This window comes from Rhamphochromis sp. 'chilingali' (assembly GCF_963969265.1).
Source record: "Rhamphochromis sp. 'chilingali' genome assembly, chromosome: 5".
In the NCBI taxonomy this organism is placed as follows: domain Eukaryota; kingdom Metazoa; phylum Chordata; class Actinopteri; order Cichliformes; family Cichlidae; genus Rhamphochromis; species Rhamphochromis sp. 'chilingali'.
In genome coordinates, this window is record NC_137932.1 from 676,892 (window position 1) to 704,094 (window position 27,203).

At 42.9% G+C, this 27,203-nt stretch overlaps 3 protein-coding genes across 4 annotated transcripts in view; 2 read left to right on the plus strand and 1 right to left on the minus strand.

Moving 5' to 3' along the window:
- Window positions 1–4,755: 4,755 nt before the first annotated feature.
- Window positions 4,756–12,542, plus strand: mcm3 (minichromosome maintenance complex component 3). Its single transcript, XM_080882360.1, has 17 exons — window positions 4,756–4,940; window positions 5,184–5,296; window positions 6,237–6,445; window positions 6,549–6,679; window positions 6,769–7,007; window positions 8,460–8,568; window positions 8,652–8,805; window positions 9,179–9,310; window positions 9,793–10,001; window positions 10,090–10,264; window positions 10,345–10,471; window positions 10,554–10,704; window positions 10,936–11,076; window positions 11,161–11,264; window positions 11,365–11,438; window positions 11,831–11,924; window positions 12,010–12,542. The coding sequence occupies exons 1-17, from the start codon at window positions 4,866–4,868 to the stop codon at window positions 12,206–12,208; spliced, it is 2,436 nt and encodes an 811-aa protein (XP_080738486.1). The 5' UTR covers window positions 4,756–4,865; the 3' UTR covers window positions 12,209–12,542.
- A 2,409-nt stretch (window positions 12,543–14,951) lies between these two features.
- Window positions 14,952–19,132, plus strand: il17a/f3 (interleukin 17a/f3; the record flags this gene model as incomplete). The annotated part of the gene is made up of 4 exons (XM_080882773.1): window positions 14,952–15,080; window positions 16,754–16,959; window positions 17,049–17,192; window positions 19,009–19,132. The coding sequence occupies 4 exons, from the start codon at window positions 14,952–14,954 to the stop codon at window positions 19,130–19,132; spliced, it is 603 nt and encodes a 200-aa protein (XP_080738899.1).
- Window positions 19,133–20,666: 1,534 nt separating this feature from the next.
- stmn4 (stathmin-like 4) overlaps window positions 20,667–27,203 on the minus strand; it is a 52,142-nt gene continuing 45,605 nt past the window's right edge. For both annotated transcript variants that reach the window (XM_080882390.1, XM_080882389.1), the window contains exons 2-6: window positions 26,180–26,253; window positions 25,863–25,958; window positions 24,118–24,323; window positions 23,306–23,497; window positions 20,667–21,893 (exon numbers count right to left, since the gene is read on the minus strand). In XM_080882390.1, the coding sequence (XP_080738516.1) occupies window positions 21,834–21,893; window positions 23,306–23,497; window positions 24,118–24,323; window positions 25,863–25,958; window positions 26,180–26,192 (567 nt within the window). In that variant the 5' untranslated portion in view covers window positions 26,193–26,253 and the 3' untranslated portion in view covers window positions 20,667–21,833. The remainder of the gene's footprint in view (window positions 21,894–23,305; window positions 23,498–24,117; window positions 24,324–25,862; window positions 25,959–26,179; window positions 26,254–27,203) is intronic.

Here is a 27,203-nt window from a genome sequence, read left to right on the forward strand (position 1 = left end):
TTGACATATTTAATTAATTATTTATGTATTTCACATTTTAATTAATTATTGACACATTTAATTAATTATTGACACATTTAATTAATTATTGACACATTTAATTAATTATTTAATGATATATTTATTTATTTCATTTTGGCAGTCCTGGCGCCTGGCTCTCATCATGAAATAATTTTATCTGTCAGCCTCACCCATCAAACTCAGGGGGCGGGGTTAACGCTGATCGAGTCAAAACCATTGCTTTGGCCTGGTGGCCATTGTTTCTAGCACACAACAACCGGCATGTGGAAGCTAACAGAACTGAGCTTTGAAAAACTCTGTTTGTGTGTCACCAAATACCGTTTTAATATTTTTTTAGCCGAGAATGTAGTGGTTTAATCTTCATGTGTCTGGTCGGTTTGTCAAGATACAGCCTCTTTGCAAAAGTGTTTCGATGATTTCGGAGATGTCTGCCCAGTCTCACGGCAAAGCGTGGGATAGACCCGCTCGCCTCGCAAGCAATCCCACCGACAAAGCGCAGGCCCCGGTACACAGCTGTAGTAACCCCCGCTGACTTCTTTTACTGAGGTTATATTTATCGATGTTTTATTTCCTGATGTTCTTATGTGTCCTACGTGTTTCAGTCGCCAATTCTGAATTATAACTAACATTAAAAACATGTTTAAGGAGGAGAGAGAGCAAATAAATCTGTTTAACATCTGATCTTTGGGTTTTTGTTCAGTAATCAGCGTGACCTGTGTATAAACACATAAAAGAGATAACGTTGGTGTTTCCGTCATGTAGTAACTGCTGGCTTTAACTGTACAAAGGTTGTTCGACACTATGAAACACATACAGACTTCATGATGTTCGGCTAATATTTTTATTGTGAATATTAATCATGCTGACCTCGCTCTGTACACCACGCAGCGAGGTCAGCATATCCACGATATCCTCAGCTCCATGAGTTAACACAAAGTTTCCCAGCTGACTATCTAACTGCCAACTATTCCAGAGACGTGAAAATATACAGCATCAAGAAAAGTGTAAGAGACTCAGCAGCAGATTAGAATAACAGTTATACATTTAATAAATCACCAAATGAATCCAAGAAACGAGCAAACCTGTTCCGACAATTTGAATTTGTATTCCCTCAGCTGCAGACTCGCTGCTGTTTAAATGTTTGAAAAGGAAGATTAGATATAAAAAACGTCAAACATAGACTCAGTCTGCCTTCACATTTGATATGAGGCCAGCACGTATAGTGGCCTCAGCAGGCTATTACTGAAATACACATGCTATATCATAAACTATGATATAAACAGGGAGGTCCTATTAACATGTTTAGTTTTAAAGGACACCTTCCTGCCTTTAGTCTCATTCATGAGCAGTATTAGTTTTCTTCTAACATCCAGAAGTCTGCACCATGTGTTTCATAGTTTGTAACAAGCCTTTGACAGGTAAACATAACATGACCGAAAAAGCAAAAAAAAGAGAGAGAGAGTGTTGACATAAGAAGAGAAAATGCTCTCAATTATGGAGACAGGCAAATGGTTCATTTATGTTTGATGTGTGTTTATTCCTCCCTAAATATCGTCGGTGAAGTTCGCCATGCATGTCAGATTTTCCTGCGCATTTTTATACCTCTGCCAACAGAGAGAGAGAAAAAATCACATTCTAACAGACAGCTGGTGCTTAGAATACAGTTGAATAACTATTAAAAAACAGATGATATTTAGATGATAGTTCAGTCTAACACATGTGCCAGTGAACCATTAAACGTCTGTGAAACTATGCAGTTATGAAACGTAACTTTAACCTCAGCCAAACCGATTTGCTCAGTTGTAAATAAAACAGCGAAGTAAACGTGACCCGACAGACAGAACCTGAGTGAATGAAGTCCAGCGTTTAACCACTGAGAGCTAAAACTCAGCTGAGGTTTGAAAGCTGTGTGCCGGTGATTGGACATCAGCCGCTGATAAAGCTGGCTCGCCTATAAAGTGCTCTGTAAGGAAACGAGCTCCAGCAGCTCTGCGCTCGGGGAAAACACTATATTTACTTATCTTGTGCAGAAAAATGCGCTGACATTGCGTTATATCGAGCACCGGCTGCCCAGTTAAACTGTGACTATCACCAGGTAACTAGGCGTGTTTCTTGAATTAGCAGCAGGTGTTAAACAGCTGACAGATGAGGAGGAGGATGCATGCAGGTAAACTGAGGGTCTGTTGAGCTGATCGCTGGTTTCGTGAGAAAAATGTCAGCTCGTTCTTTATGTTACAGAAGCACAGAGACACAAGACCAGGCGGAAAGAGACGATCGTTCGGTGAAAATGAGAATCTGCGAATGCAACATGTGGAACACGGAGAGTGGAATATGTAAACAAACCGGTTAACGTAACCCCCTCGGTGCACTCTGCATGCTAACTGTTAGCAGAGCTAGTGAAATCTCTGAAAACATCTGAGCACTTTTGCAAACATGTTCTATGTTGACAACCTGACCAGACATACGGCGCGACATTCGCGGCTAAAACACTGTTAAAAGTGTAGCTGGTGACAGAAAAACGGGGTATTTTAAAACTACACCACCACCATTGCTGCCTGTGATTTGATCTGCATTCTGGGATAACTGGCTGCCCCAAGTCTACACAAGCAATCGATTTTCTAGGATCGACCTGTTTTGACTTACTTTGCACGGCAACCAATCAAATGTTAGAGAAGCTGCATGGGCAGCGTTAACCCCGCCCCCTGAGTTTGATGGGTGAGGCTGACAGATAAAATTATTTCATGACGAGAGCCAGGCGTCAGGACTGCCAAAATGAAATAAATAAATATATCATTAAATAATTAATTAAATGTGTCAATAATTAATGAAATGTGTCAATAATTAATTAAAATGTGAAATACATAAATAATTAATTAAATGTGTCAATAATTAATTAATTACATGTGTCAATAATTAATTAAAATGTGAAATACATAAATAATTAATTAAATGTGTCAATAATTAATTAATTACATGTGTCATAACTATTTATTTAATTAATTAATTCCAATTTTAATTAATTATTGCCACATTTAATTAATTATTTAATGGTGTATTTAATTAATTCATTATGGCAGTCCTGGCGTTCCATATTTAGAAACAGTAAATGATTTTGGTGAGGAAATGATGATCACAGGAGAAGAATTAAAATAGCATGATCCAAATATAGGATAATCTTTTGGGAACCTATTAGTCAGTGCATGATGCCAGCATTCAGATTAAAAAAAGGAAAAAGTAATTATTCTGATTATAATACCGATGAGATATTCGTGATTGCAGAGTGGACCAAATATAGCAGGTGAAATTACATTTAAAGGACTTAAATGGGTGTTGATGCTGATGAAAGACATAAAACTGTCTGTGATGATAGATAAAACATGTTATTCACACCTGAAATGCAAAGCAGTGCAGATTAGAAGGTATTTGTAAAAACTAGCAGGCAAAACAACTGGTAAAGACATTAACCTTGTATATAAAATGTATAGAAGTCCATTATTGTATATAGTAACTGTTAAGTCTAATATACCCTAGTAAGCTATAGTACTTTTTCCTTTGGGAACCATCTGTGCAGTTCTGTTGAAGAAAGATGTTGAATCTATTTAATTATTCTTGAAAAATAATTTATTTCTGTGCATTTTTTTTTCACATTGCATCAAATTAAAGTTGATTACATCGATTAAGCATCATGAGGTGGAGGGTGGTTCCCTTTTTTTTTTTTTTTTGCTGGGAGTTTGCAAACCTATTAGTTAAGTTGCTTAATATTTCTGCTAAGTACTCTTTAAAACACCAGAATAAGGACGATGTAGTAGGTTTAAGTTTATTAGATTGATCAGTGTTGCTGAACTATGAAATATTTTGGGTGCAGTGTATTTTTTGCATACAGGTATAACAGAATAGCTTTAGTGTTTTGTTTTGTTTTTTTAAACTTGAGTATGAACTTATACAAAAGCAAGATATTTAAAAAAAAACAGTTTTATTGATTAAAATCACACTATATCAGATTCATATCGGTATCGGCCGATATCCAAATTTATGATATCGGTATCGGACATAAAAAAGTGGTATCGTGCCATCTCTAATTGGAACTAATGAATTTTTCCAAAATGTAAACTCCAGATCATGAAAATCATCAAGTTCCTTGAAGTCTATAATGTTTGGTCAAAGCACAGATGTCCACATAAAAATAAAAAATAAAATACTGAAAATAGTATATTACTATTTATTATTATAGTACACCGTATGTATGCAAGTTATTATTGTTCATTTTCAGTCTTATTTTATATGAAAACTTTTAATTAAATGCAGATTGTCTGAAATGATGCTTAATGTTTATCAGTGGAAGAGTAAAATGTAACTTTAATTTGAAAGAACACATGCATGCTCCATTTGTCGTTCTTCTTCTTAAAAGTCTTGCTATGTTTTCTTATTACTGTTTATATATTTGACACTAACAGCTTTCTCTTAAAAGCTTCAAATAAATGCAAAAGTCCCACTAAAAAATGTAAACATGTGTCTATGTCGCCATCTGCTGGGCAAACATGAAAAAATCATTTTGTTCATTTTTAACAGCCTGCCACTTCCTGATGGGTTTTCGCGGGAGTTTCTCAGGGGGGCGGAGTCACGTGGTAACACGAGGCCCGCATTGGACAGTTGCACGTTTACCCGCCGACTATGTAAAGCGGTGCGTGCCGAATTGACCAATCGCGTGTCACGCTGAGCTCGCGGGCGGCACGTAGTGGCGCGAAAACCCTTCAGTTGTGTGGCTTGACTGGAGCGGAGCACTCGGAGCGGAAGGCTGTGCGGCATTTTACCGACTTTTCAGTAACAATAACAAAGCGCACATAATGGCAACCGACGTGGGAGATGACCGGGAGATGAGGGAGGCTCAGAGGGACTACCTGGACTTTCTGGACGACGACGTAAGTCTGTTTTTTTAAATTCGCTTAAAGTCTTTGTTTGGAGCTCAGATGACAAACCATGCGGTCACAACAAAAGAGCTGTAATTTTGTATATTACAGAAAAAAATAATGCTGCTGTCAGATTGCAGATATTAGGTATAAAAAGTGTGCTTTCAAAGTTGATGTTTTTCAGTCATGCTCGTAATTTTAGTCGCTAAGCGACGTCATCAAACGTGTGCCCGTTTCTTCTGTGCATACCTGCAGCAAGACCAGGGCATCTATCAGAGCAAAGTCCGGGACATGATCAGCGAGAATAAGGCTCGGCTCATCGTCAACATCAACGACCTGAGGAGACGCAACGAGGCCCGAGCTGCAAAGTAAGACAGGAAAACTGGCTGATGCCGCACACGAAGCTGTGCTGGGCCGCACACGCAGGACTGCTTGACCCCCCCATGCTTACCTTATTGCTTAAGATACTTACACAAACCTACTGCTCCGATACAGAGAGCAGTGTTACTGAGTTATTACCACGAAAAGGTTTTGAAATGTCCAAAATGACGTCATAGTTGATGGCAATTGGCCTCCCTACAACATTGTGAGGTCCCTACAAAGTGTTATGTTGAATGGTTCCATTAATCTTTACTGTTTTTTAAAAAATAAATATTTAGACGGAAACGCATGCTCAGTTTTTCTCTTCCTGCTTAGGCTTACTTAGAAACTCGACAGGTTTCAAACTCACACAGACTGTATGTAAAGATGGCTGTAGCCATCACCCAGGCTCAGACTGAGCTTCACTTATCTTGTTTTGAAACTTGTTATAAGGAGCGAAGGCTTAATCTGGCTGGAAAAACTGAGGGATGCTCAGAGACTGGTGACCTCTTAGACACACATCCAGGTTAATTCAGCCTTTGATGGGACCATGATTTACAAAATGATCATGATTTTGTGCTCAGTATAACTTGAAACAAGCAGCAGGGAAGTGTATACTGAAGTCAAAGTGCTGTTTGCCATACAGTTCAATACTAAGAAACTTTATTTCTGAGACCTGAAGGATCAACGCCCCCTACTGGCCAGCAGAAAGAATACAGGTTTAACGCAGCTTTACTTTGTCCAAAACCAGACTTGATTCATACACATTCTTCTTCCTGTTGTCGAACCTTTGAGCTCGACTCCTGTTTCCATACTGAGTAAGTAAAAAAAAAATCTGTGTGAAGCTGCACTTTGGGTGGAAAACTCGACTTGTGTTTCTCAGGATGTCATAGCCCTTGAAAACACGCGAAAAGCCTTGATAATAAAATCCATGGTTTGACTTTGCAGACTGATGAACAATGCCTTTGAAGAGCTGCTGGCCTTCCAGCGGGCCCTGAAGGACCTGGTGGCCTCTGTTGACGGCACCTACGCTAAGCAGTACGAGGAGTTCTTCATCGGCCTGGAGGGGAGCTTTGGATCCAAGCATGTCTCCCCCCGAACGCTCACCTCCCGACTGCTGGGCAGCATGGTTTGTGTGGAGGGCATCATTACAAAGTGTGAGTATATTGTCTTTATTTATTCGTGTAATCTTTAAGTGTTACAAAGTCTGTATCAAAGTGTGTGGAATGCCAATGCCTCCTGTTTGCTTCGTCCCTGTAGGTTCCCTCGTCCGTCCCAAAGTAGTGCGCAGCGTTCACTACTGTCCAGCCACTAAGAAGACGATGGAGAGGAAGTACACGGACCTGACCTCCCTGGATGCCTTCCCCTCCAGTGCCATTTACCCCACCAAGGTAAATGCGCCTCATTCTCTGTAGACTTGGGTGTGACTGCTGTCTTTATACTTACGCATTTATCTTGTGTCCTGTTTGACTCGAAATAGGACGAAGAGAACAATCCTCTGGAGACGGAGTTTGGGCTGTCCATCTACAAGGACCACCAAACCATCACAGTGCAGGAGATGCCTGAGAAAGCTCCTGCTGGCCAACTTCCGCGCTCTGTGGACATCATTTTGGACAATGACCTGGTGGATGCAGTCAAACCAGGAGACCGGGTGCAGGTGGTTGGGACGTACCGCTGTTTGCCTGGCAAGAAGGGAGGATTCACCTCTGGCACGTTCAGGTCAGCTGGAATAAAATGCTAACTGGGGTTTAACGGGTTTACCTCACTTGCCTACCATTTGTCTTCTAACTAAAGATGGACCGATCCGATATTACGTGTCGGTCTGATACTGACCTAAGTGACTGGATCGGATATCGGAGAGAAATAAAAAATGTAATTCGATCCATTAAATATCAAACAAGCACCTCACAAAACTTGCAACGCGCCGTAACTCGGCTCATAACCGTAGCACGTCGCAGCAGTATGCATCATGTGATAGAGCGGCTGTGGCGTGCGAGACCTGTCGGTGGTCTGGTTGAGCATTTGGAGCTTCGCTAGCAACCCGGCATTTCATCTCCGAGCAAGTGATCCCAGAGAGAAGTAAAGCAAGTGTGTAGGTTCATCTCTGAATGTTTGTAAAGCATTTGCATGTTAAGCTTAACAAGCGATATATGGAGCGACTGCCTCTCTCCCTCTCCTGCTGCTACTTCAATCATGAAACTGATCAATGATCAGCTGATCGTCTCTCTTGTTTGTTTTTGACCCACTTTACACCAGAAAGAGGAAACCAGCGGCTGAACAACAGCAGCACGTTTAAGCTTGATCAGCTGTTGTTAGAATGTATTTAATATTACTTTCTACTCGAGGATCTTTTTCTACGTAGCTGACGGCTGGTAACTGTGCAGGGGCGGATCTAGCAAAGTTTAGCCAGGGGGGCCGATAGGGCATTAACAGGGAAAAGGGGGCACAAAGACATACTTTTCTTTCTTATTCTCATTTAAAATGTTGAGCTTTTAATAATTATCTGAATCTTACACCCAAAGTTTTAATCTGATGCAAAATGTATAAAGTCCATTATTGTATATAGTAACTATTAAGTCTAATATACTCTAGTAAGCTATAGTACTTTTTCCTTTGGGAAGGTACCATCTGTGCAGTTCTGTTGAAGAAAGATGTTGAATCTATTTAATTATTCTTGAAAAATAATTTAATTCTGTGCATTTTTTTTTTTTTCACACTGCGTCAAATTAAAGTTGATTACATCGATTAAGCATCATGAGGTGGAGGGTGAGGGGTGGTTCCCTTTTTTCTTTTTTGCTGGGAGTTTGCAGCCCTATTAGTTAGGTTGCTTAATATTTCTGCTAAGTACTCTTTAAAACACCAGAATAGGAGGATGTTGCAGGTTTGAGTTTATCAGATTGATCAGTGTTGCTGAACTATGAAATGTTTTGGGTGCAGTGTATTTTTTGCATACAGGTATAACAGAATAGCTTTAGTGTTTTGTTTTTTTAAACTTGAGTATGAACTTATACAAAATGCAGCAAGATATTAAAAAACAGTTTTATTGATTAAAAACACACTATATCGGATTCATATCGGTATCGGCAGATATCCAAATTTATGATATCGGACATAAAAAAGTGGTATCGTGCCATCTCTGCTTCTAACCCCTCCCTTCTCTTTAACTCAAAGGACCATCATGATCGCCTGCCACATCAAACAAATGACCAAGGAGGTGTCGCCGTGCTTTACTGCTGACGACGTGGCCAAAATCAGGAACTTCAGTCAGACTCGTTCCAAAGTGAGTCATCTCGCTGCCTTCTCACACGTGGAGGCGTAATCCTAAATGTGAAACTAAACCCTTTAAATCTTCGTCCTTTGTAGGATGTGTTCGATCAGCTCGCTCGTTCCTTGGCTCCCAGTATCCACGGCCACGAGTACATCAAGAAGGCCATCCTCTGCATGTTGCTGGGAGGCGTGGAGAAGGTCCTCGAGAACGGCTCGCGAATCAGAGGAGACATCAACATCCTGCTCATCGGTATGAGGGCGTCGTCCTAGCTCTTGGAGTTGTAGCTCTCGAGTGTGGAAGAGTGAGAGCGTTGCTTTAAGTCAGGACTCACTTTCATGGTGACTCAGATTGTTCTAAATTTCTGGCTACAAGCTTTACATTCATGGACACAAGGCAGAGGTAAACCTCACGAATGCAGCACTGAACAATAAAATGTGTTTGTGCCATAAATCAGTATCTGTGAGAGAGACACCAGTGAAAAGGGACCTACACTTGTTCCTTGTGCTGCACCACAGGGAACGGCTACCTGAACGACTGTGCTGACAAGCTCAAGGACTCACACGTGGACATGATGGTGGTTCAGTTCTGATGGGGGGGTTAATGGTGTGTTCGTGTTTCCCAGGTGACCCATCTGTGGCCAAATCCCAGCTCCTGCGTTACGTTCTCCACACAGCACCCCGAGCTATACCCACGACTGGACGAGGTTCATCTGGTGTGGGTCTGACCGCCGCCGTCACCACGGACCAGGAGACGGGTAACGAATGTCCCCCGAATTTGTTTAGCCTAAACAAGTGAAGGACCTCTGTGTGACTGCAGCCAGCATGGCTACGCTGCAGCGAGCCTCCACCGTGTCAGGTCTCACTGTAGTCAGAAAGCGTTTGACATCTTTGCTTCGTGTCGCCTGTTGTAGCGACGATGGATGCGGCACGAGCAATGTGCTGTTAGCTAACTGTTGGTCTCTGCTAGCATGAGCTAACATGAGACAGAAACGGGGATCAATTCATTTAAAAACATTAACTGGTATTAAAGCCTCCCGCTGACCTGTGGGTCTGCTAACGCCGGCTGCTTGTTGATTTGAGTGGACTCAGTTGTCACTGATGTATTTGAAGGTTAGAATAAAGGTGTTAAAACACGTACGCCACGTGATCGGTCTGTTCAAACGTCGGCATTCAAGTGTTACACACCTGCTGTAAGTGCATTTCTTCCTGCTCAATACCAACATTTGTCCTCCGCCAGGCGAGCGTCGTCTAGAGGCTGGGGCCATGGTGCTGGCTGACCGCGGCGTGGTGTGCATCGACGAGTTCGACAAGATGTCCGACATGGACCGCACAGCCATCCACGAGGTGATGGAGCAGGGCCGCGTCACAATCGCCAAGGCCGGTATCCACGCCCGTCTCAATGCCCGCTGCTCCGTACTGGCTGCTGCCAACCCCGTCTACGGCCGAGTGCGTGACCACACCCACATCTGTCTCTGCCTGCTAGTTGATTTTGGACGAGACCTTTAAAGAAAACTCTGCTTGTCCCTTTCTGCAGTACGATCAGTATAAAACCCCCATGGACAACATCGGCCTCCAGGATTCGCTGCTGTCGCGTTTTGACCTCCTCTTCATCATGCTGGATCAGATGGACCCCGAGCAGGATCGCGAGATCTCGGACCACGTGCTCAGGATGCACCGCTACCGTGACCCCCGCGAACAGGAGGGAGCCGGTACGTCACTCGTAATAGGACGGCGAGATGAGACCGTTTTTGTCCGATTATTAAAACAACAAACGCGTTGTGTGTTTCAGCCATGGCTTTGGGCGGGACCGTAGACGTCCTGGCGACAGACGATCCAGACGCTGCGGTCGAGGAGCACGAGGAGCTGCAGATCTACGAGAAGCACAACAACCTGCTGCACGGAAGCAAGAGGAAGAGGTCTGAGAGCACAAGCGTGCCTTTGTCTCCTGTGTTGATAACGTGCGACTGCAACAGAATAGAAACGTTTGCTTTGTTTCAGGGATAAAATCGTGAGTAAGGAGTTCATGAGGAAGTACATCCACATCGCCAAGGCTGTGACTCCTGTGCTCACAGAGGAGGCGGCCAATCACATCGCAGAGGAGTACTCGAGGCTGAGGAGTCAGGAACAGCTGGGCGCCGATCTGGCCAGGGTGAGCGTGAGCCGACAAATCTCATGTGACGTAGTAAAACCTGATGGTTTCCCAGACTGAAATGTTCACGGGAGTCCTGAAGTTTGAGAAAGTGGAGGCAGCTTGTTTGCACATCTGAAATGTTCCGGGTTGCTTGAGAAGCTGCTGTTTGTGTTCTGGTTAAACCCACTGAGATGCAGATGTGCCCTGATGTGTCAGGACCCGAGTGCTAATCCTCATTCCTCTCCACAGACCTCTCCGGTGACGGCCCGGACTCTGGAGACTCTGATCCGTCTGTCCACGGCACACGCCAAGGCCCGCATGAGCAAAGCCGTGGAGCTGCAGGACTCGGAGGTCGCAGTGGAGCTCGTCCAGTTTGCCTACTTTAAAAAGGTCGGCGTTGTTTCTGCGTCCTGAGCTGAGAGGTCGAGGACCTCTGCCGTTCAAATTTATTCATATTGTTTTTTCTCTCTACAGGTTTTGGAGAAGGAGAAGAAACGTTCACGACAGGAGCACGACTCTGATTCGGAGGAGGAGGAGGAGATGCCCACGCAGCGTTCACAGCGAGCTGTGAGGAAGAGGTAGTGACACATGAACCCAGCCCCCCATGTGATAAACAGCTTTTTTTTTTTTTTTAAAAATGGTGCCTTTGCTTCAGCACTGATGCTTTGTGTCCTGCAGGGGGCGACGTGGCTCTCAGGGCAGTGAGCCCTACAGTCCGTACGACTTCAGTGAAGACCAGGAAGTCCCTGAGAGTGAGCATCATGTGTTGTCACGCCACAGTGTAGTCGGTCGCCTCTTTGGTGCTACAGACCAAATGAACTTTCACATCATCCATAATAAAGTTGCCAACATTACTGTCAGTACTAGTATGTTCCTGTTCACTGCACTGAGCTAGAAAAGCAGGTTTAATATACTTTTTTTTTAAAATTTGACTCTTATAAAATAGCAAATTTGGCTCATTTATATTTACATTACATTTTAAAAAGGCAAAGTCAGTATCGCTGCCGTGTAATAAAACAATATCATTATGAATTTGCATCACTGTAGGGAAAAGTCTTTGAGCGTGTAGTTCTGCATGGTTCAGGTTTAAGCAGGCTTCATGTTAGGTTCTGCATCAGGTCTCACTTTGGTGTTTGTTCTTCAGTTCAGGCCGGCACCCCGAAACCAGCCAAGCCCAGAGAGGACGAGCCCATGGATGCCTCGCTGCAGGCTGGAGATGCTGAGCTGTCTGCAGAGAGGTGTGTGTGCGTGCGCGTGCGTGTGTGCGTGCGTGCGCCTTTATTTTGAAATGTCACGGCTTCTTTCCTGTCTTTCCTCCCCCAGGCTGAAGGAGTTCAAGTCGTCGCTGTTCGCCGTGTTCCAGTCTGCTCACGCTCAGTCGGTGAAGATGAGCGCGCTGATGGACGACATCAACAAGGAGCGTCAGAATACGTTTTCAGAGGCCGAGGTGCGTGGCGCTTTGGCCCGCATGCAGGATGACAACCAAGTCATGGTGGCTGATGACATCATCTTCCTCATTTGAGACAGAAATAAAATTACTTGGACTTTTAAGAAGCCGTGGATCATAGCGCCCCCCGGCGTTCATCGGACACGTCATCTGTCGCCTCATCGCGTTTGCTTTGGTTTCAGCAGCTCGGCTCTGCAAACTGGGATGAAGATAAAGTCGTATTACTTCCTGCACTTGTTTCAGTTCAGTGGTGGAAACGTTGCCTTAGAGCGTCTTTGGTCACTGCTCCCGGCGCTCTAAGGTTTTTACCTGCGTTTGTCTCTTCTGGGCTTGTATATAGTTGACACGTGTTGTTAAATAACTGTTGTGAAATATAAAAAAATAATAAAATGTCATTGGTGTGAAAAAAGGCTCTTGATTTAAGACTGAAAGCGCCGTACCTGTGCACACACGTGGGGGAAGTGGCTGCATGTGTGGTGCTGGTAATCTCTCCTGCAGGTACACAAGTATTTACAAGAAGCATTTTAAAATCCCCGATCAATCCACACCTCGGTGTGTGTGGGTGGCAGCTCCCACGGTCGACACAGACCTCAGAACTGTTTAGGAAGTCGGCGTTCAACCTCACCCTTCTCACTTTTTCATTCTGGTTATGTGCTGGTGTCAGTTTCTCAGGTTTGCCAAAGGTCAGATGTGGCAGCGCCTCACAATCACTGCTCTGAGAATAAACTGAACTGCGGCTGCGATCGTGCTGAAGATAAGAGTGTGAACTCGACCTGCCTCAGCAACAGCGTTTCGTTTCTCTGCCACCATCCAGGACGCGGGGCCTTGAGGTCTGAACTCCTACGCCCGATTCAGCCCGTGACGTGGCAGTCGCCGTCGTTCCTCGCAGCTGCAGCCACAGTTCGATCGTAACAAATATTATTTTAAATGGGGCGATTATTCAGTACCGGGTTTGGCATCTTATATTGTCCTGGTCTACTCTGAGTATTTCCACACAGAAAATAAAAGTACAGGTGAAATGAAACTGTAAAGCTAATCGGAGCATGTTTGGTGTGCAGACCACAGGCTGCAAAGAGCAGATTTGGGTGCTGTTTGCAAAAACCCCAAAGATCGAAGCAGAGAAATCTTTATTAACACGAATATGGTGTTAATGTTTCTTCTTTGTAGTTTGAGAAAAAGGAAACGTGTGCAGCATTTTGTATGAGCACATTTCTTACTCCTGTGTGAAATATCGTGTTTGGGACGTTGTCTGCACGACACAGATGTGTGACCGTGTTTTACACACAGCTGCAGACGCTCGCCGTTTTACCTCTGACCTTATCTCCTCGTACATCGCGCTTTGGATCAAACCTCCATACGACCTGTCGCCCAGTTTTTGTGTAATTTGGCGAAGCTCAGCTTCTTCCTTCCTCAAGAACGGCTTCGTGCGAGCCTCCACCCCACTGAGAGCATTTCTGAGCAGCTGAAGGATGTTTTGCTGGTGTCTCTCCTGTTAAGGACGTGACTTTAGGATACTTCTCATTTCTACAAGGACTGGATTAAACATAAAATCAGCCAATGAGAAAAGAGTTTTTTGAAAGACCTTCAGAAATAGAAAATATAAATACATTAGGGCTGAAGACTTTGTTTTACAGTACTGTAAATGACTTTGCAGTGTCATTCTTATAAATCTGATATCAAATCATTTATATATAAACTTTACGTGTATCAGCTTTGTGGTTATGGTAAACCCAGCGCCTCATTTCACATAAAAAGCGTGGGATTCATTAGTTGACCTCATTGACGTGTTTTCAGTTTCCATTGCACGAGTCCATCAGCGGCTCAGCGCTGCTCTGTAATTCCCTTTAACTCACTTTTTTTACCCTAGCTTTCAGAGCCATACTTGTGAAAGAAGCCATATCAATAAATAATCTTGAACTTGGGAATAATTATGCTGTTTGACTGTTACATAACCCGCCATAACTGAGAAATACATTTGGCTGCTGTGTCTGAGTAAGGAAGTGATGCTTGTTCAAAGAACATAACAATACAAAAAGAAATAATCTGTTCATCCTAAATCCACTGAGACTTGAATCAGGTCTTTTATGGTGAGTGTGAGGCTGTTAACACTGTGGCACTCGTTTGTTTCAACCTGATTTACACCAACTCCCATGTAAATGGGAGCGCGTGCTTCCCTTTAACTCCCCGCTCTGTGGTTACATTATTAAAATAGAACATCTTAAAATTGTTTGTTTATATGGAAAAACGGCTACACTCGCCGACTGCACCATAAAGTGAACAGCCTGGCCATAACTTCACTTCAGTTGATATCTCTCTAAAACACTGTGTTTGGGACACTCAGGCTTTGGTTCATTTTTAAAGGTTTGAAACATTAGAGAACTCAGCTTGGCTTTAATTGAAAAGTTTGACACAATGGGATAATAATTAAGTTGTTATTTTTTTCATAGTGTGTCAGTTGAGAAAGCAAGTGTCCGTCTGGTGTGTCCGCTGTAAATATAAGCTAGTTAGCTTTGTTTAGCTTAGCTTGGCTTGTTTTAAAGACTGGAAATGGGAAAGTCCTCAAGTTAATCCAGCTAAAGAAGTTTACAGCACATTAAAACACACAGCCTACCTCAACATGGACTGTTTATACTTAATGTACAAATGAAACAATCAGAATGTCAGTTTTGGCAGATTTGAACTGCCATAGCTTGCCATAGCTTTATGCTAGGCTATGGTAAGCTAACTATTCCTCTTTAATTAATGAATATCAAGTAGTATCAAAAACTCTCAACAATTCTTAAATTGGTACGACAGCCAATAAATGGACTTTATAGATATGGCGTTCCTGGGCCTGCGCTCTCCTGGAGATCTTGGTTTTGGGATCTGCGGGAGCCGCTCGCCTACTTTGGGGCCACTGCACCGAGGCCTCCAGTTACCACGCAGACCACTGCTGCCTTCACCCTCGGTCCTTCTCCAGCTTCTCGTGTTCATTCTTCCCGATGTTGCTATCAGTTGGTGTTGCTACATCTATCACTAGAGCTGTTTGTCCGTCTGTATCTGGAAGTCCAACGGGATCTTAGCTCGGCCATTCTCAGTCAGAAAGAAACTTCTTTATTTAAAAATGAAGTTTTTTAAAACCCATGTTTGATTGTTGAGTTTCTATAGTACTGTTGGTTTGCCTGATTTTAGATGGCTTTGTGCTTTTACCTGAGCTATCTGGGCCAAACTGGGGCTTCTAAAAGCACTTTACATGAAAGCTAAAGAGCTTGGAAAGAAAGCTTCTTCGGTGTTCTTCAGAAACCATTTCTCCTAACTTCACTATATATGTTACACAAGGAGAGAAGATGTTATCACATGGCTTGCATTTAAGAAGTATGTTGATTCATTACCAGAAGCTGTGTCAGCATTTCCTTGACCTACATTGTTTAGAGTGAGTTTGTGCGTAGGTGTAGTTACTAGCGTACCATTTTCTATGTTTCAGAAAAAACAGAAAAAGTTGATGCAGTTCAGCTTAATTTGTTTGTTCCTGTTTGTTTCTTAAAGTGATAAAAGTTACAACTTGATGTGAGTCGAGATAATCAGAGCTCTGCGGATGTACACACACACACACACACACACACACACACGCACGCACGCACGCACAGGCACACACACACACACACACACACACACACACACACACACACACACACACACACACACACACACACACAGTAATTGTCACTATTTCACTTTGCTTTTTGATAAACGAAATTCCTTGCAACTGCATTTGAACACCCGTATCACATTTTACACCTTGAATTTGACTTTCACATCAATCCCTGCTAATTTTGTTTGTTGCTGAACATTTCCCCCGATGAAACTGTGAAGCAGATTATAATTTTCCCAACAACTTCAAAACGACGGAGGGGTGCAGGACAGCTTCCACACCTTTGTCTGACACCTTCTGAAAGTGTCAACATTGAACGTTTGTGCAGGGCAATTATACTTTTTGTAGCAGGTCAAAATGGGGTCAAATGAAAAAAAAACCCCAAAGACCTTAAGAGTTTTGAAGATTTCATAGTAAATATGCTACATGATACAATCACACATAACACGCACAGTTAGTCGGCACGGAAACAAAACTCTTTTCGAATATCAGCCGCGTTTCTTCAGAATCGGTGACAGTCAGAGCGGAAATGCATCTCACATGTTGCCAGCACACCAACTCAGTGTGCCGGCGTATAACCGCTGCTCGACTGCAGACGTTACAGGATACCACAGGAGGGCTTCACAGTTACGCTGGGCTTTGAGGCAACACAGTCATGCTGCTGGTGAGTCGAGCTGCTTTATCCTTAACTTTTATCGGTGATTATTAAATTAGAGCCACTTTTAGACAATGTAATGTAAAAAAGTAGCACATTTGATTTCTGAACACTTATTTCATGACGCTGTCCCAAAATCAGGATGCCGACATTTTCCCTAATCTGTAACGCACGGCAGTGATTAAAAACAAAATGCCTTTTGGATTTATTCACTGATTATCCAGCCAACTAGGAACTGGCAGCAGTCGTAAAGTTCTATTTTCTTTGCTCACATGTGTTCTAGCTGATGAAGCACTTTGACACGCTGTGGCCTGCGCGCTCTTGTCTTGCTTAGGTGTTGAGAGCTTTGCTGGTCCTGAGTTTGGCTCCCCTGCTGCACGGCGCCAGGAAAAGCCAGTCGGTCTCAGCAAAGCTGGGGCCCAGAGCTGGACTGAAGGGCAACAGTGTGAGGTTGGTTATAGATCCTTCAGTGCTGCCGCACTTCACCGCAAAATCTCCCTCAAGCATCGCCAACATGTCTCTGTCACCGTGGACGTACATGTAAGACCCTGCTGTTATTCATCTATGTTTCACTGGGCCATGTTAATCTTTAGGTTACAGTGTTTTTTCTCTGACCCATCCGTCCGCAGTGACTCGTCCGTGGACTCTCGTTTGCCCAAGCATATCTCAAACGCCCAGTGCCTCACCACTGGCTGTCTGAGTCCACAGGGGGGAGGGGAGGATAGAGGCCTGGAGGCTAAACCCATCAAGTACGAAGTTCTGGTCCTCCACAGGTGAGCTGCTGTGGAAAATACTCGCTTTGCACTTGGTTTTGTTTTCATCAGAACAGCTAGAATTGCTCTTGTGTTCAGTTTCAGTTCATTTGCAGACAGCCCTGATAATAGAAAGAATCCAGATTGAAGCTCGTTGAGCACAAAGTACATAAAGAGACAACAGCCACAGAAATGTAGGAGCTCAGTGCAGGGATACAGTTTTCACCATCATCATCGGTGAAAGCTGTTCTACCAACGGAGCGCAGTCACAGACAAACACGGCGCTGGCGCTTGTTGGACATTTCTCTCCGTACTTCACGTCCTGATATGACTGCGCAGGTCTCAAACAGGAAGAAGCAGCAGGTCTTTCCACTTAACCTAGAAAACAGGAGCCGCTGGGTGTTTCCATGCCGATGCCGACTGACCACATTTTCTTCCTCACAATTTCTTTCTTAATATTTTAAACTTTTTAAAATCATCAGCTAAATTCAAAAACTGTAGATACGTTACAAAGTGTATCCAATGTTTTTCAATTAGTGTGCGGTGATCACTCGGACTTTAGTTTTCAAAGAAAGGACTCGTTTTGTTTCAAATGTTATTCGTTTGTTGTTCAATAAATTCTGTGGTTAGTTTGTTTGTCACAATGTGATGCGCAACATTTAGCTTTGAGGTTTTTTTCTCTCCAAAACTTTGTCATGAGTGGCATTAAAAATATTTTTTTACTATTTAGTACTAAACGTTACTTTTAAAAAATACTTTACATTACAGTATTTACAATATTTAATAATTTATACTACTACTACTACTAATAATAAATTAATACCCTGTCATTAGCCCTTTGGTATTTTTCCTTTACTTTTACTAAGTTTACTTTTTAATTAAACTATTTTTAAAACTATTTTTTAGTATTTTAATACACTTTGTGTGGATATGAACTGAAATATAAATCATTTTGAATCTAGTCTTCAAAGAAATCCCAAAGAGCTGCTTGTGTTGATCTGGACGTCGCGTTTTCAGTCGGACGTTTCGTCGCTCATCCAACTTCCTCAGAACAGAATCCACATTTTGGGATTTCCTTGCCTGGATAAGCATCAACACGTCTTTAAAGATTGTTTTCTCACACGTTTGTCACTCGGACCTCTTCCCAAACATCAGCGAATGAATGTGGGCGTCTGGTAGCTGAATAATGTTGAGGGTTTTTTGTTTGTTTTTTTAAAGTTTTGTATTTAGATCAACTATATTCCTCAATTTTCCAAAAGATCCATCAAATGAGTCTGCAGTCACCAGGTATCACTGTTTGATAAACACAGTTTTAGAGGGTCCACGAGTGGGCGACGTGGATTCTTCAGCCTAATCTGTAACGTTGTGATCAGGGCCGTCCCATTTTGTGCTTTTGTCATCAAATATAGCTCCATATCACCCGGGCTGTTTGGCACTGTTGTCATGCTGCAGAACCAATCAGATCCATCCTTTGTGGCAATCTGTGATAAAAACACAAACATCCTGAAAAACCGCAGTGCAGGTTGTGTACAGTAATGTGTTAGTTAGCAGGTCAAAGGCATTTCTATAGAAGCAGAACCACAGTATACATACAGATGTACGTTCTGGTTTTTCACTGTTGTTTCCCATATAAACCACATTCAAGACAAAACAAAGATGTTTAGAAAGTCGTTGCATAGCTTGCAGCCTTTGCAAAATACGTGTAACTGAATTAAACTGAGAGCCTTCATTTCATTTATCTCCCCCACATTATATAAAGCCCCTTCAAACACAGTGCTCTCGAAGGGGCTGTAACCTTTCAGTTATATATTTACAACTCTTTCCTGCATCACCACAGGGTCCTCAAACCGTCTAAGAAAAAAGGGAGGAAGGCGAGGAAGCAGTACATCTTCACACTGGGGACAGAGGTGATCACAGCTGGCTGTACCTGTGTGAGGCCCACTGTCATACCTCAGGGGTAGGAAGGCGACGACTTGTGATGAACGCATTTCTTTCAGCACGCTGTTTTTACCCTGTACTAACCTGCATTCTGCAAGTTTGCTTTAAGTTATAACAGGTTCAGATATGAAAGTAAAATGTGTAACATGAAAGAGTCATTTTTGACCTGTGTGATGTTTTAGTGCTTGCGTTTCCCCGTCTTAGCTGTTAGCAGTAGGGCTTGCTTTGTGACTCTGATAGCTTTAAACAGCTGCAAAGTGTGTGTCTGCCCCCTTGTGGTCGCGAGGGCTTTATTGTAACTTTAATCAGAGATGGTAGACGAAAGAATGTGAGCCTTGAATTGTTGTTGACATTATTTGTACATGATAAATAATATTAATTTTGTGGATATGTGTCTTTTTTATATTTGTTCCTATTTTATTCCTAATTCGGTATTTTGCTTTTTACATTTTATACGAACTATTTTCATTTCATTGTAAACATTATAATTCATAATTAAAAATGTGTGTCTTTAACATCTGAATCAGCTGTGACACAAATAATAAACTCAGGTCAAATTATCTTTATGTTAATAAATGCATTTCACAGTATTTTTAATGACAGCATTATTTTTTGTTGGTCGCTCCTTTTTTTGTAAAATATTATAGACTCACATACATGTAACTTTCATTTTAAGCTAAATATTAATTGACTATAGTGGCACTCGATGTCCATCTGCAAGCTGCCTTGCAACCCACCTTCATCCCAGCTCATCCTTTCTGCAAGTAAGTGCTTATGCGATACCCCCAGCCCCTGGGAGACACCTTTGACTGCTTTTTCCCTTGTAGGTAGCAGCTTATCTCTGCCTGCCCCAAACTATGATGTAGTTTTAGTCATAATTTTAGCACCTAAACTCATTTAGGGTCAGTCTATTTTTTGCCAGCTGAAGATTATCGAATACTAAATCTGAAGTTGATTCAGTCGACTAAAATATAAATACATAAAAGTTTGTGTTTTTACCGAGAGTTGCTCTACACGTTTTACAAAGTGTCTTATTTTCTTTGACATCAGTTGCGAGATGTGTCCACTCTTTGCTTTCTCCTTGGCATCGACATTTTTTATGCTTTTTCAGGAGAAACATAGAGCATGAGAGCTAGTTGTACTTCCACCTCCGTTTCCTAGGGACTGAATGGTGTGCGTGGTAAACTTTGCTACACGAGGAGCTTACTTCTGATTGGATCACTTCCAAACTCCTCCCACCTTTCTACATGACTTGATTCGATTCGATTGAATCTCGTCTCTCCAGAATTTTCTCATCTCATTTTTATTCCGGGACAAAGTCTCGGCACATTTCATCCTAGTTTTTCTACAGATTGCATGCAGTTGCAAACTGATAGCAGACTGAATGTCTTATGGCCATTTTATCACCACCCTGGTGAACCAACGTCGCTTTGCAAGTTGAATACACAGAATCATTGTGATTGTGCTGTGATATCCCAGCTACCAGTGTTTGTCTGTCACGGAAATCAGTGTCAAAAATATCACCATCAAATCTGAAAATTATGAGAAAGTTCGAGTTCAGCCAAGCTGCTTTTATTGATCATGCCAAATAGGTACAATCAACCCAGCCTTGAAGATATACAGCAACACACAGTTACAGCAAGTACAAAGCCCATGTACGACTCCCCCGTTACAGCGCAAACATTTGAGACACTTCAATCAAATCAGCATGACCAAACCACTTAAGCACATTTGATCCCCATTTTAATGTTTTAGGTTGGAATTGCTGTGAAAACCATAAACAATCAGAGACACCAAAGCAAGTCGGTCAGATCACAAATCGACCCACCGAAGCCAGAAATACGTCCAAACTGTGAACTGCAGTCAGTCACTGTTTCACCTCCTCGTAATGTGAATGTTTTTACTGTATATGTTCACTGCTCTTCTGGTATGAATACCGTGTGTGCTTTGACTTGTGCTTAATGAAATAAGAGTGCAATCAGTGCTCTAACTCTAAGAGACTCAAATGCATGTCACTGATCTACGACTACACTACAGCTAAAGTCCCCCCCCCCCCCCCCCCAGTTATTTGTTTCATATTCATAAAGCATTAGTGAGATTCACAGACAAACCCCAGACGGAGTGAAAGAAACAGTGAGAAGTATGAGCATGTGGACCGAGATCACTTTGTGTTTTCATATTTAAAGCTGGTCCTGTGTATTTAATGAATCCTGGTTTTCAGTGGAGTGGAGTTGGTTATGGCTGAGTGAGGCTCTGAAACTACTGTGTCCAGTCTGAATAAAGCACATCACAGATTTTCAGGTTTTATGAGGTAATGATCACATACTTAGTCTAATTGGAGAGAAACTGCGGCTGTGCCAAACTGGAAGCGCTGCCAAGAAAAAACACAGCTTCACTAAAATCATCTCCTGATGCTGAACACAGAAAACAGGAGCTCTAATTCCTTTTTTTTACTCAGTCATGATTGGATGGCTGTTCCTCTTTAAAAAACATTAGCGCCGACGTCCCCCCCCCCCCCCACCCTCCCACGTTCCTTTAGAAAAAAGAGAAATTTTAACATCAAGAGTGGCTAAACTTTATACAGCTTGCTCAGAATCATCGCAGCATACATCAAATATGAAAACCAAAATCTGCCCTAGTTGCTGTTGAGTTCTTCTTTTAATGCACTGTTTTCCCCCTTTTTATTTTTTTTCCTCGCTCTTTCCGTTCCCTCGTGCCATTCGTCTACCGGCAGGCCTCCTCCTTCATCTCCTTGTTCTTCCTCACTTCCTCTGCATGTTTGTCCTGCCAGACACAGAAACATGAGTACCATTATCATTTAGGAAGATATTTTCATTAATGAAGGAGACGCCGGCGTAAAGGTTTGAATGAGAGCGAGTGGGGAAGAACTGAAAAAACTTTATTTCATTGCACTAATATTCATGGTTGCTGATCAGGTTTGTGAGCAGTGCCAAACCAGAAGAGAAAGTTCAGCTGAAGCTTCGCTTCATTTACACTCAAAAAACTCGTGTTTAGCTCTCAGTGTGTGTTTGACGTTTTGCTCAATATGTCTCTCATGTCTGTAACTTTGTAGCTGAAACAGTAAAAACATGAACTTGTTGATGTTCACTCTGTGTTAGACTAAAACCAGCAACGTTTCATTAGTGTTGCTACAAGTTGCCTGGCAACAAGTTGCCTGGCAACAAGTTGCCTGGCAACAAGTTGCCTGGCAACAAGTTGCCTGGCAACAAGTTGCCTGGCAACAAGTTTGGGTTCAGAAATAACACACGAGACAGTAAAGAGTCGTTTTCACAGTCTGCGATACACATGGACAAATATCAGTGTAACTTCATCCGAAGCTATTAGCTGGCTGTGAGAAAATATAAAACTGCTGCCCTCTAACTTCAAAGCTTGCATAAATCCTTTTTAGCAAGAGAAAAAGAAGAAAAACATTCAAAAGTCAAATTTAAAAGACAGTTTGCAATAATGTAGCAAACCTCCCCACAGACTCCCACGTTTAACTGTCCAACTACGCTGCACCAAACAGCAGGTTTACAGCCCAGTACAAAAACGGTCCCTGCCATATTAACTCTACGGTGGGTCAGGCTCATCCATCTGGATACAGATCAGGCTTAAGGTTAAGGGCGTGGCTATTTCTGATTGACAGGTGTGCAGGGAGCTGATTCCTGTCTGCAAAAGCAAAATAAAAAGGAGTTTCTACGTTATCCCAGGATATCATGAAGACTGGATGAAAAGAGAAGCAGCAGAGTTTGTCTCTCCAAAGTTAAACGTGTTCTGTTTGAACAAAGACACATAAACGACCTTTTCATGCTGCTTTATTTTACTAAAGTCAAAGATGGGCCAGATTGCCTCCATAGTTAAAGCACAAATACATGTGCATATATAAAACATATGGTTGGCCTGGTGTCGTAAAAGTAACATTAATATGACATTTGTGACAATGCTGTCGAACTACTACATGTCATATGTTACACTGACACATCAGCACCACAAAAACCTTGCTCAGCATTATCAGCACTGGATTTTTACCTAACCCCCCCAAACAAAAATAATGGTCCCACGTGGGAGATGAACCCTGGTGTTCTGTGGCTGTCTGCTGTGTGAGAAACCACACAAAGCAATGATTGTTTGAGATCAGTTTGCAGACCTCCCCTCTAACGGTCGGGAGGCTCGGGGCTTAATCGTGGCCACGTTACCTTCTCCTGCAGCCTCTCCAGCATGGCTGCCAGCAGAGCCTCCCTGTTCTCCTTGTTGGCCTCCATCTTCTGCTCCAGCTTCTCCTTGGCGTTCTTGATGAAGTTGTTGTTCTCCTCAAAAGCTTTCTGGATCACCTCGCGCTCATGCTCTCTCTTCTCTGCCAGGTGCTTCAGCAGCTCCGCCTCCTGGCACTGGAGGAAGATGGAGAAGTGAAGGCAGCTGCTCATCCTTTACACAATACTCAGACTGCAGGTGATAAGCAGGCTGTTTGCAGTTTTCACCTATTTCAACAAAGTTCAACTGTCAAACATGTTCTAGTTGAAGGGTGCAGACACAAACTGAAATGTGTGCGGTTGTCAGCACCTGTAATCTTTGTCCTCAGGTGGGCCAAACCTCATAACTAATACATTAGATCACTGTGAGCCAGTAAAGCCAAAGAAATTGGAATTGCCTCGTTTCCAGAGAGCGCTCTTCCATCTCTAACAATCTTTTCACTCTCCTCACCTTTCCCCTGTTTGTCTCTTGCCCTCGCTCCATCATCCTCTCTGATGGATGAATATGAATCATTGTCTTTGTGTCCTCACAGGATTGTCTCTGCTCTTTCATCTGCCTCTTTTCATCTCCCCCAGCTCAGTTCCTTCTTTCCGTTCACTCCAATACTCCCTCCCACTTCCCCTTCATTCATTTTAAGCCTATTTCCGTCTCTCCGATAAATCACACAAAGAGTGCTAACAGATGTTTAACAATGGCTGAACGAGCCACAAACAGCGGATGTTTTCTGGCGGTTCAGATGACGCGCCCGCTCCCTCACCTTTCGCCTCTCTTCAGCCGCCTCTAACTTCTTCTGGATCTCCTCCAGGGATGGGTCGCGGCGCTGCGGCATGGAGGCATTGAGTTCAGGCAAGCCGTCAAAAGACGGGGGCTTGAGGATGACCTCGAAGGCCTGGCCCGATGCGCGTTTGTTCAGCTCGATAACTTCTACGTCTTTGATGACGCACCAGGCCAAGTCCACTGCATCTGTGTTGGTGGATAGCAGCATTTACTGTCAGAGCTGAATCCATGACCTCATCTTTGTTTGTCTTTAACATCGCCATCATGTTATATTTTAAAACATGGAAACACGTTCAGAGAAAAGAACAAGAACAAAAAGATCTTGAGTCTATTCTGTGTACTGGAGGATGGCTGAACGATAGCAGCAGGGTTGTTTTTGCTTCTTTTAAATATATATATATCTATTTAAATAAACAAACACAAACCCTTCCTCACAGGCAAGCCAGCGTTTTGTTCATCTCCATGATTCAACTGAAGCTGGACTAATGTGCTGTATCTCGAGGTTAGAGAGACCAGTCGTCTATAATGAGATCCCTGTAAACAGACCGACTGAACTCACTTTATTTAATAAGAAATGTCAACGTGTGCTTTAAAATCGAATCAAGCTAAATGTCTGAGTATTTATACAGTTTCATACATATTAGGGGGTTAATCAGTAATTTTTTTGCATTTAAAATCAGTTCGGTCTTTTCACAGATCTTTAATGGTTTGGAAGGCAGTTAAATCATAGCTAGATGTTTAGAGTTGGTGCCATAAATAGAGGAATGTGTCTTTATGATTACACAATGAGATGCTGCTATAAACATAAATCAAATATTCCTGGGACGGAGCCTCGGGGAACTTTGTAATAAGGAGGAAAGAGGCCTGGATGCTGAATGATCACTGACTGTGCTCAAAACTCAAACTTTCACGTTTGTAAAAGTATGACGTGGTCAGCTGCACCAAACACATTTAAAATCAATAAAGAGATTATAAAGGTTCCTTGTGATGTACCAAGAAGTATCCAAGATCTATCGCTTAAATAGCAGCAAACACATTTTATTGTCACTATGCACACGTACAAAGAGCTGGATAAGAAAGAAGGATGGGGTTCAAACCCACGCGTGCAGAGCACAGTGGATGAGCAGTCCGTCGCCTTGGCCACTCGGACACCTCGTCTGACAGCTGGAGCGATGCTGGAGCATAAACTTAGGCTGAAATGCAAAATGTCAATGATTTGGAGAGTCTGGTTTACTTTGAGATCGAATGTTTTACTTTAGTCAGAGATCTGGAGGAAGAACACAGAAAGTGTTTCACTCTGTAGAAATGACGCCAAGACCGAAATATAAGTTATATGTTCAGAATTTAGTTGCAGTTTGCAGTCACTCCTGATCTGTTATAACTTTAAAAAGATTCAAATTTAGATAGAGGGAAACAAAACTGCTTCTTGCTCACTTTTAGCTCCAAAGGTGATTATTTAGAAAGACCCAGAATTAGGACAAAAGGATCAGCGTGCGTCAGCACTGACTGTGGGCCTGGGTTTACTGCAGATCTAATGAGACATCTGTGGATGAGATGTTCTTGTGTTTGTCTGTAGTTGCTGAAGTTGCTGGTTTTAGACAGACAGGAAGAGAGGAGCTGAAGTTTGAGGAGCATCAAACTTCAGCCACAGAGACTGCTGTCGGTCTTTTATAAGCGACTGTACCCCTAATAAACACCAGTGCTCGTGCAAAGGAGATTTTTTACCTTCTGCCTTGTAGGTCGGGTTTTCTGCAGTGCGTGGGTTCAGGCATGAGCAGAACAGAGACACCAGGGGGAGCTCTTTGACCTTCTCTTTATAGGCTGAGGACACACACAGAAGATCAAGCTGAATCATGAGCACGCAGTCGAGGACTGACGACGTAAGTCATGCTCGTTATGTCATACCAGCGGACATAATAACGACACGCTGCACGACACAAATACTGCATGCTCATATTTGAACAGATCGGTCGCAGTATAGTGTTTAAAGCAGAGGAGCAGGGCGTGTGAGGTGAACGGGTTTGTGCTGCGACTGCATTTACCTGCCAGAGTCATGGTCTCACTGCAAATGTTACTCTCCAGGGATGCTGAAGATCCTCCTCACTCTGTCAGAGAGCTGTGCAGGGACAGAGACAGAGAGCACTGAATGCAGGAGCATCGAGGGCACAATCTGAGAAGGAAGAAGCTGAGGAGACAACAGCGTGAGCCAAAAGTGTAGAGCAGCCAAGTCATGATTATTGGACTCATGCAAAGCTGTTCTAGCAGAGTCAGAATAAAAAGATAAAGGCGGAGCGTAATGCAAAAATCCCACCTGAGAATAAACTTTAAATTAAAGCTCACATTATCAGATCAGAGCTCTTCAGACAAAAACTATTCTGGGTAAAGATCTCTGACCTTCTCAACAACAGTTACCTGACATGTAGAAAAAAGTCAGAGTCAGTCGGGTGTTCCTGCACTTTAAATGTTGTTGTTTCACCATTAAAAATGGAAAAAAATAAAGTAAAATGTTCATCAAACAGCAGAATGAAGCTCTGCTGTTCTAGTTCGTCTCAGGCTACTAAACTGTTTCTTTTGTTTGTGTGTGTTGAGAAACTTTCCTGGGGTGGCTGTAGCTCAGGTGGCAGAGCAGGTCAGCCACTAACCAGAAGGTCGGTGGTTCGATCCCAGGCTGCCTCCAGGCTGCATGCCAAATATCCTTGGGCAAGACGACGTTGCCTACTGGTGGTGGTCAGAGCGCCCGGTGGCGCCAGTGTCCGGCAGCCTCGCCTCTGTCAGTGCGCCCCAGGGTGGCTGTGGCTACAATGTAGCTGCCATCACCAGTGTGTGTGTGTATGACTGAATGTAGTGTAAAGGTCCTTAGGGACTGAGTAAAGTGCTATACAAATGCAGGCCATTTACCATCTATCAGATACTGTAAATGTGCAGAAAGTCGAACATCCAGCTGAAGAAGCTGCAAGTCAAGCATATTTTTCGAGGCGTGGCAGAGAAGCTGCTGCAAACCTTCTACAGACCTTTAAAACACCGCCTTTGCCTAACAAATTCAATAATTCATAATTCAACAATAAT

Bases quoted from the DNA above. Each gene is read 5' to 3' on its own strand.
- mcm3 (XM_080882360.1), top strand. From the start codon at position 4,866: ATGGCAACCGACGTGGGAGATGACCGGGAGATGAGGGAGGCTCAGAGG. The intron at 6,446-6,548 runs GTGAGTATATTG...TCGTCCCTGTAG, and splicing joins GGAGGGCATCATTACAAAGT to GTTCCCTCGTCCGTCCCAAA. The intron at 11,077-11,160 runs GTCGGCGTTGTT...TTCTCTCTACAG, and splicing joins AGTTTGCCTACTTTAAAAAG to GTTTTGGAGAAGGAGAAGAA.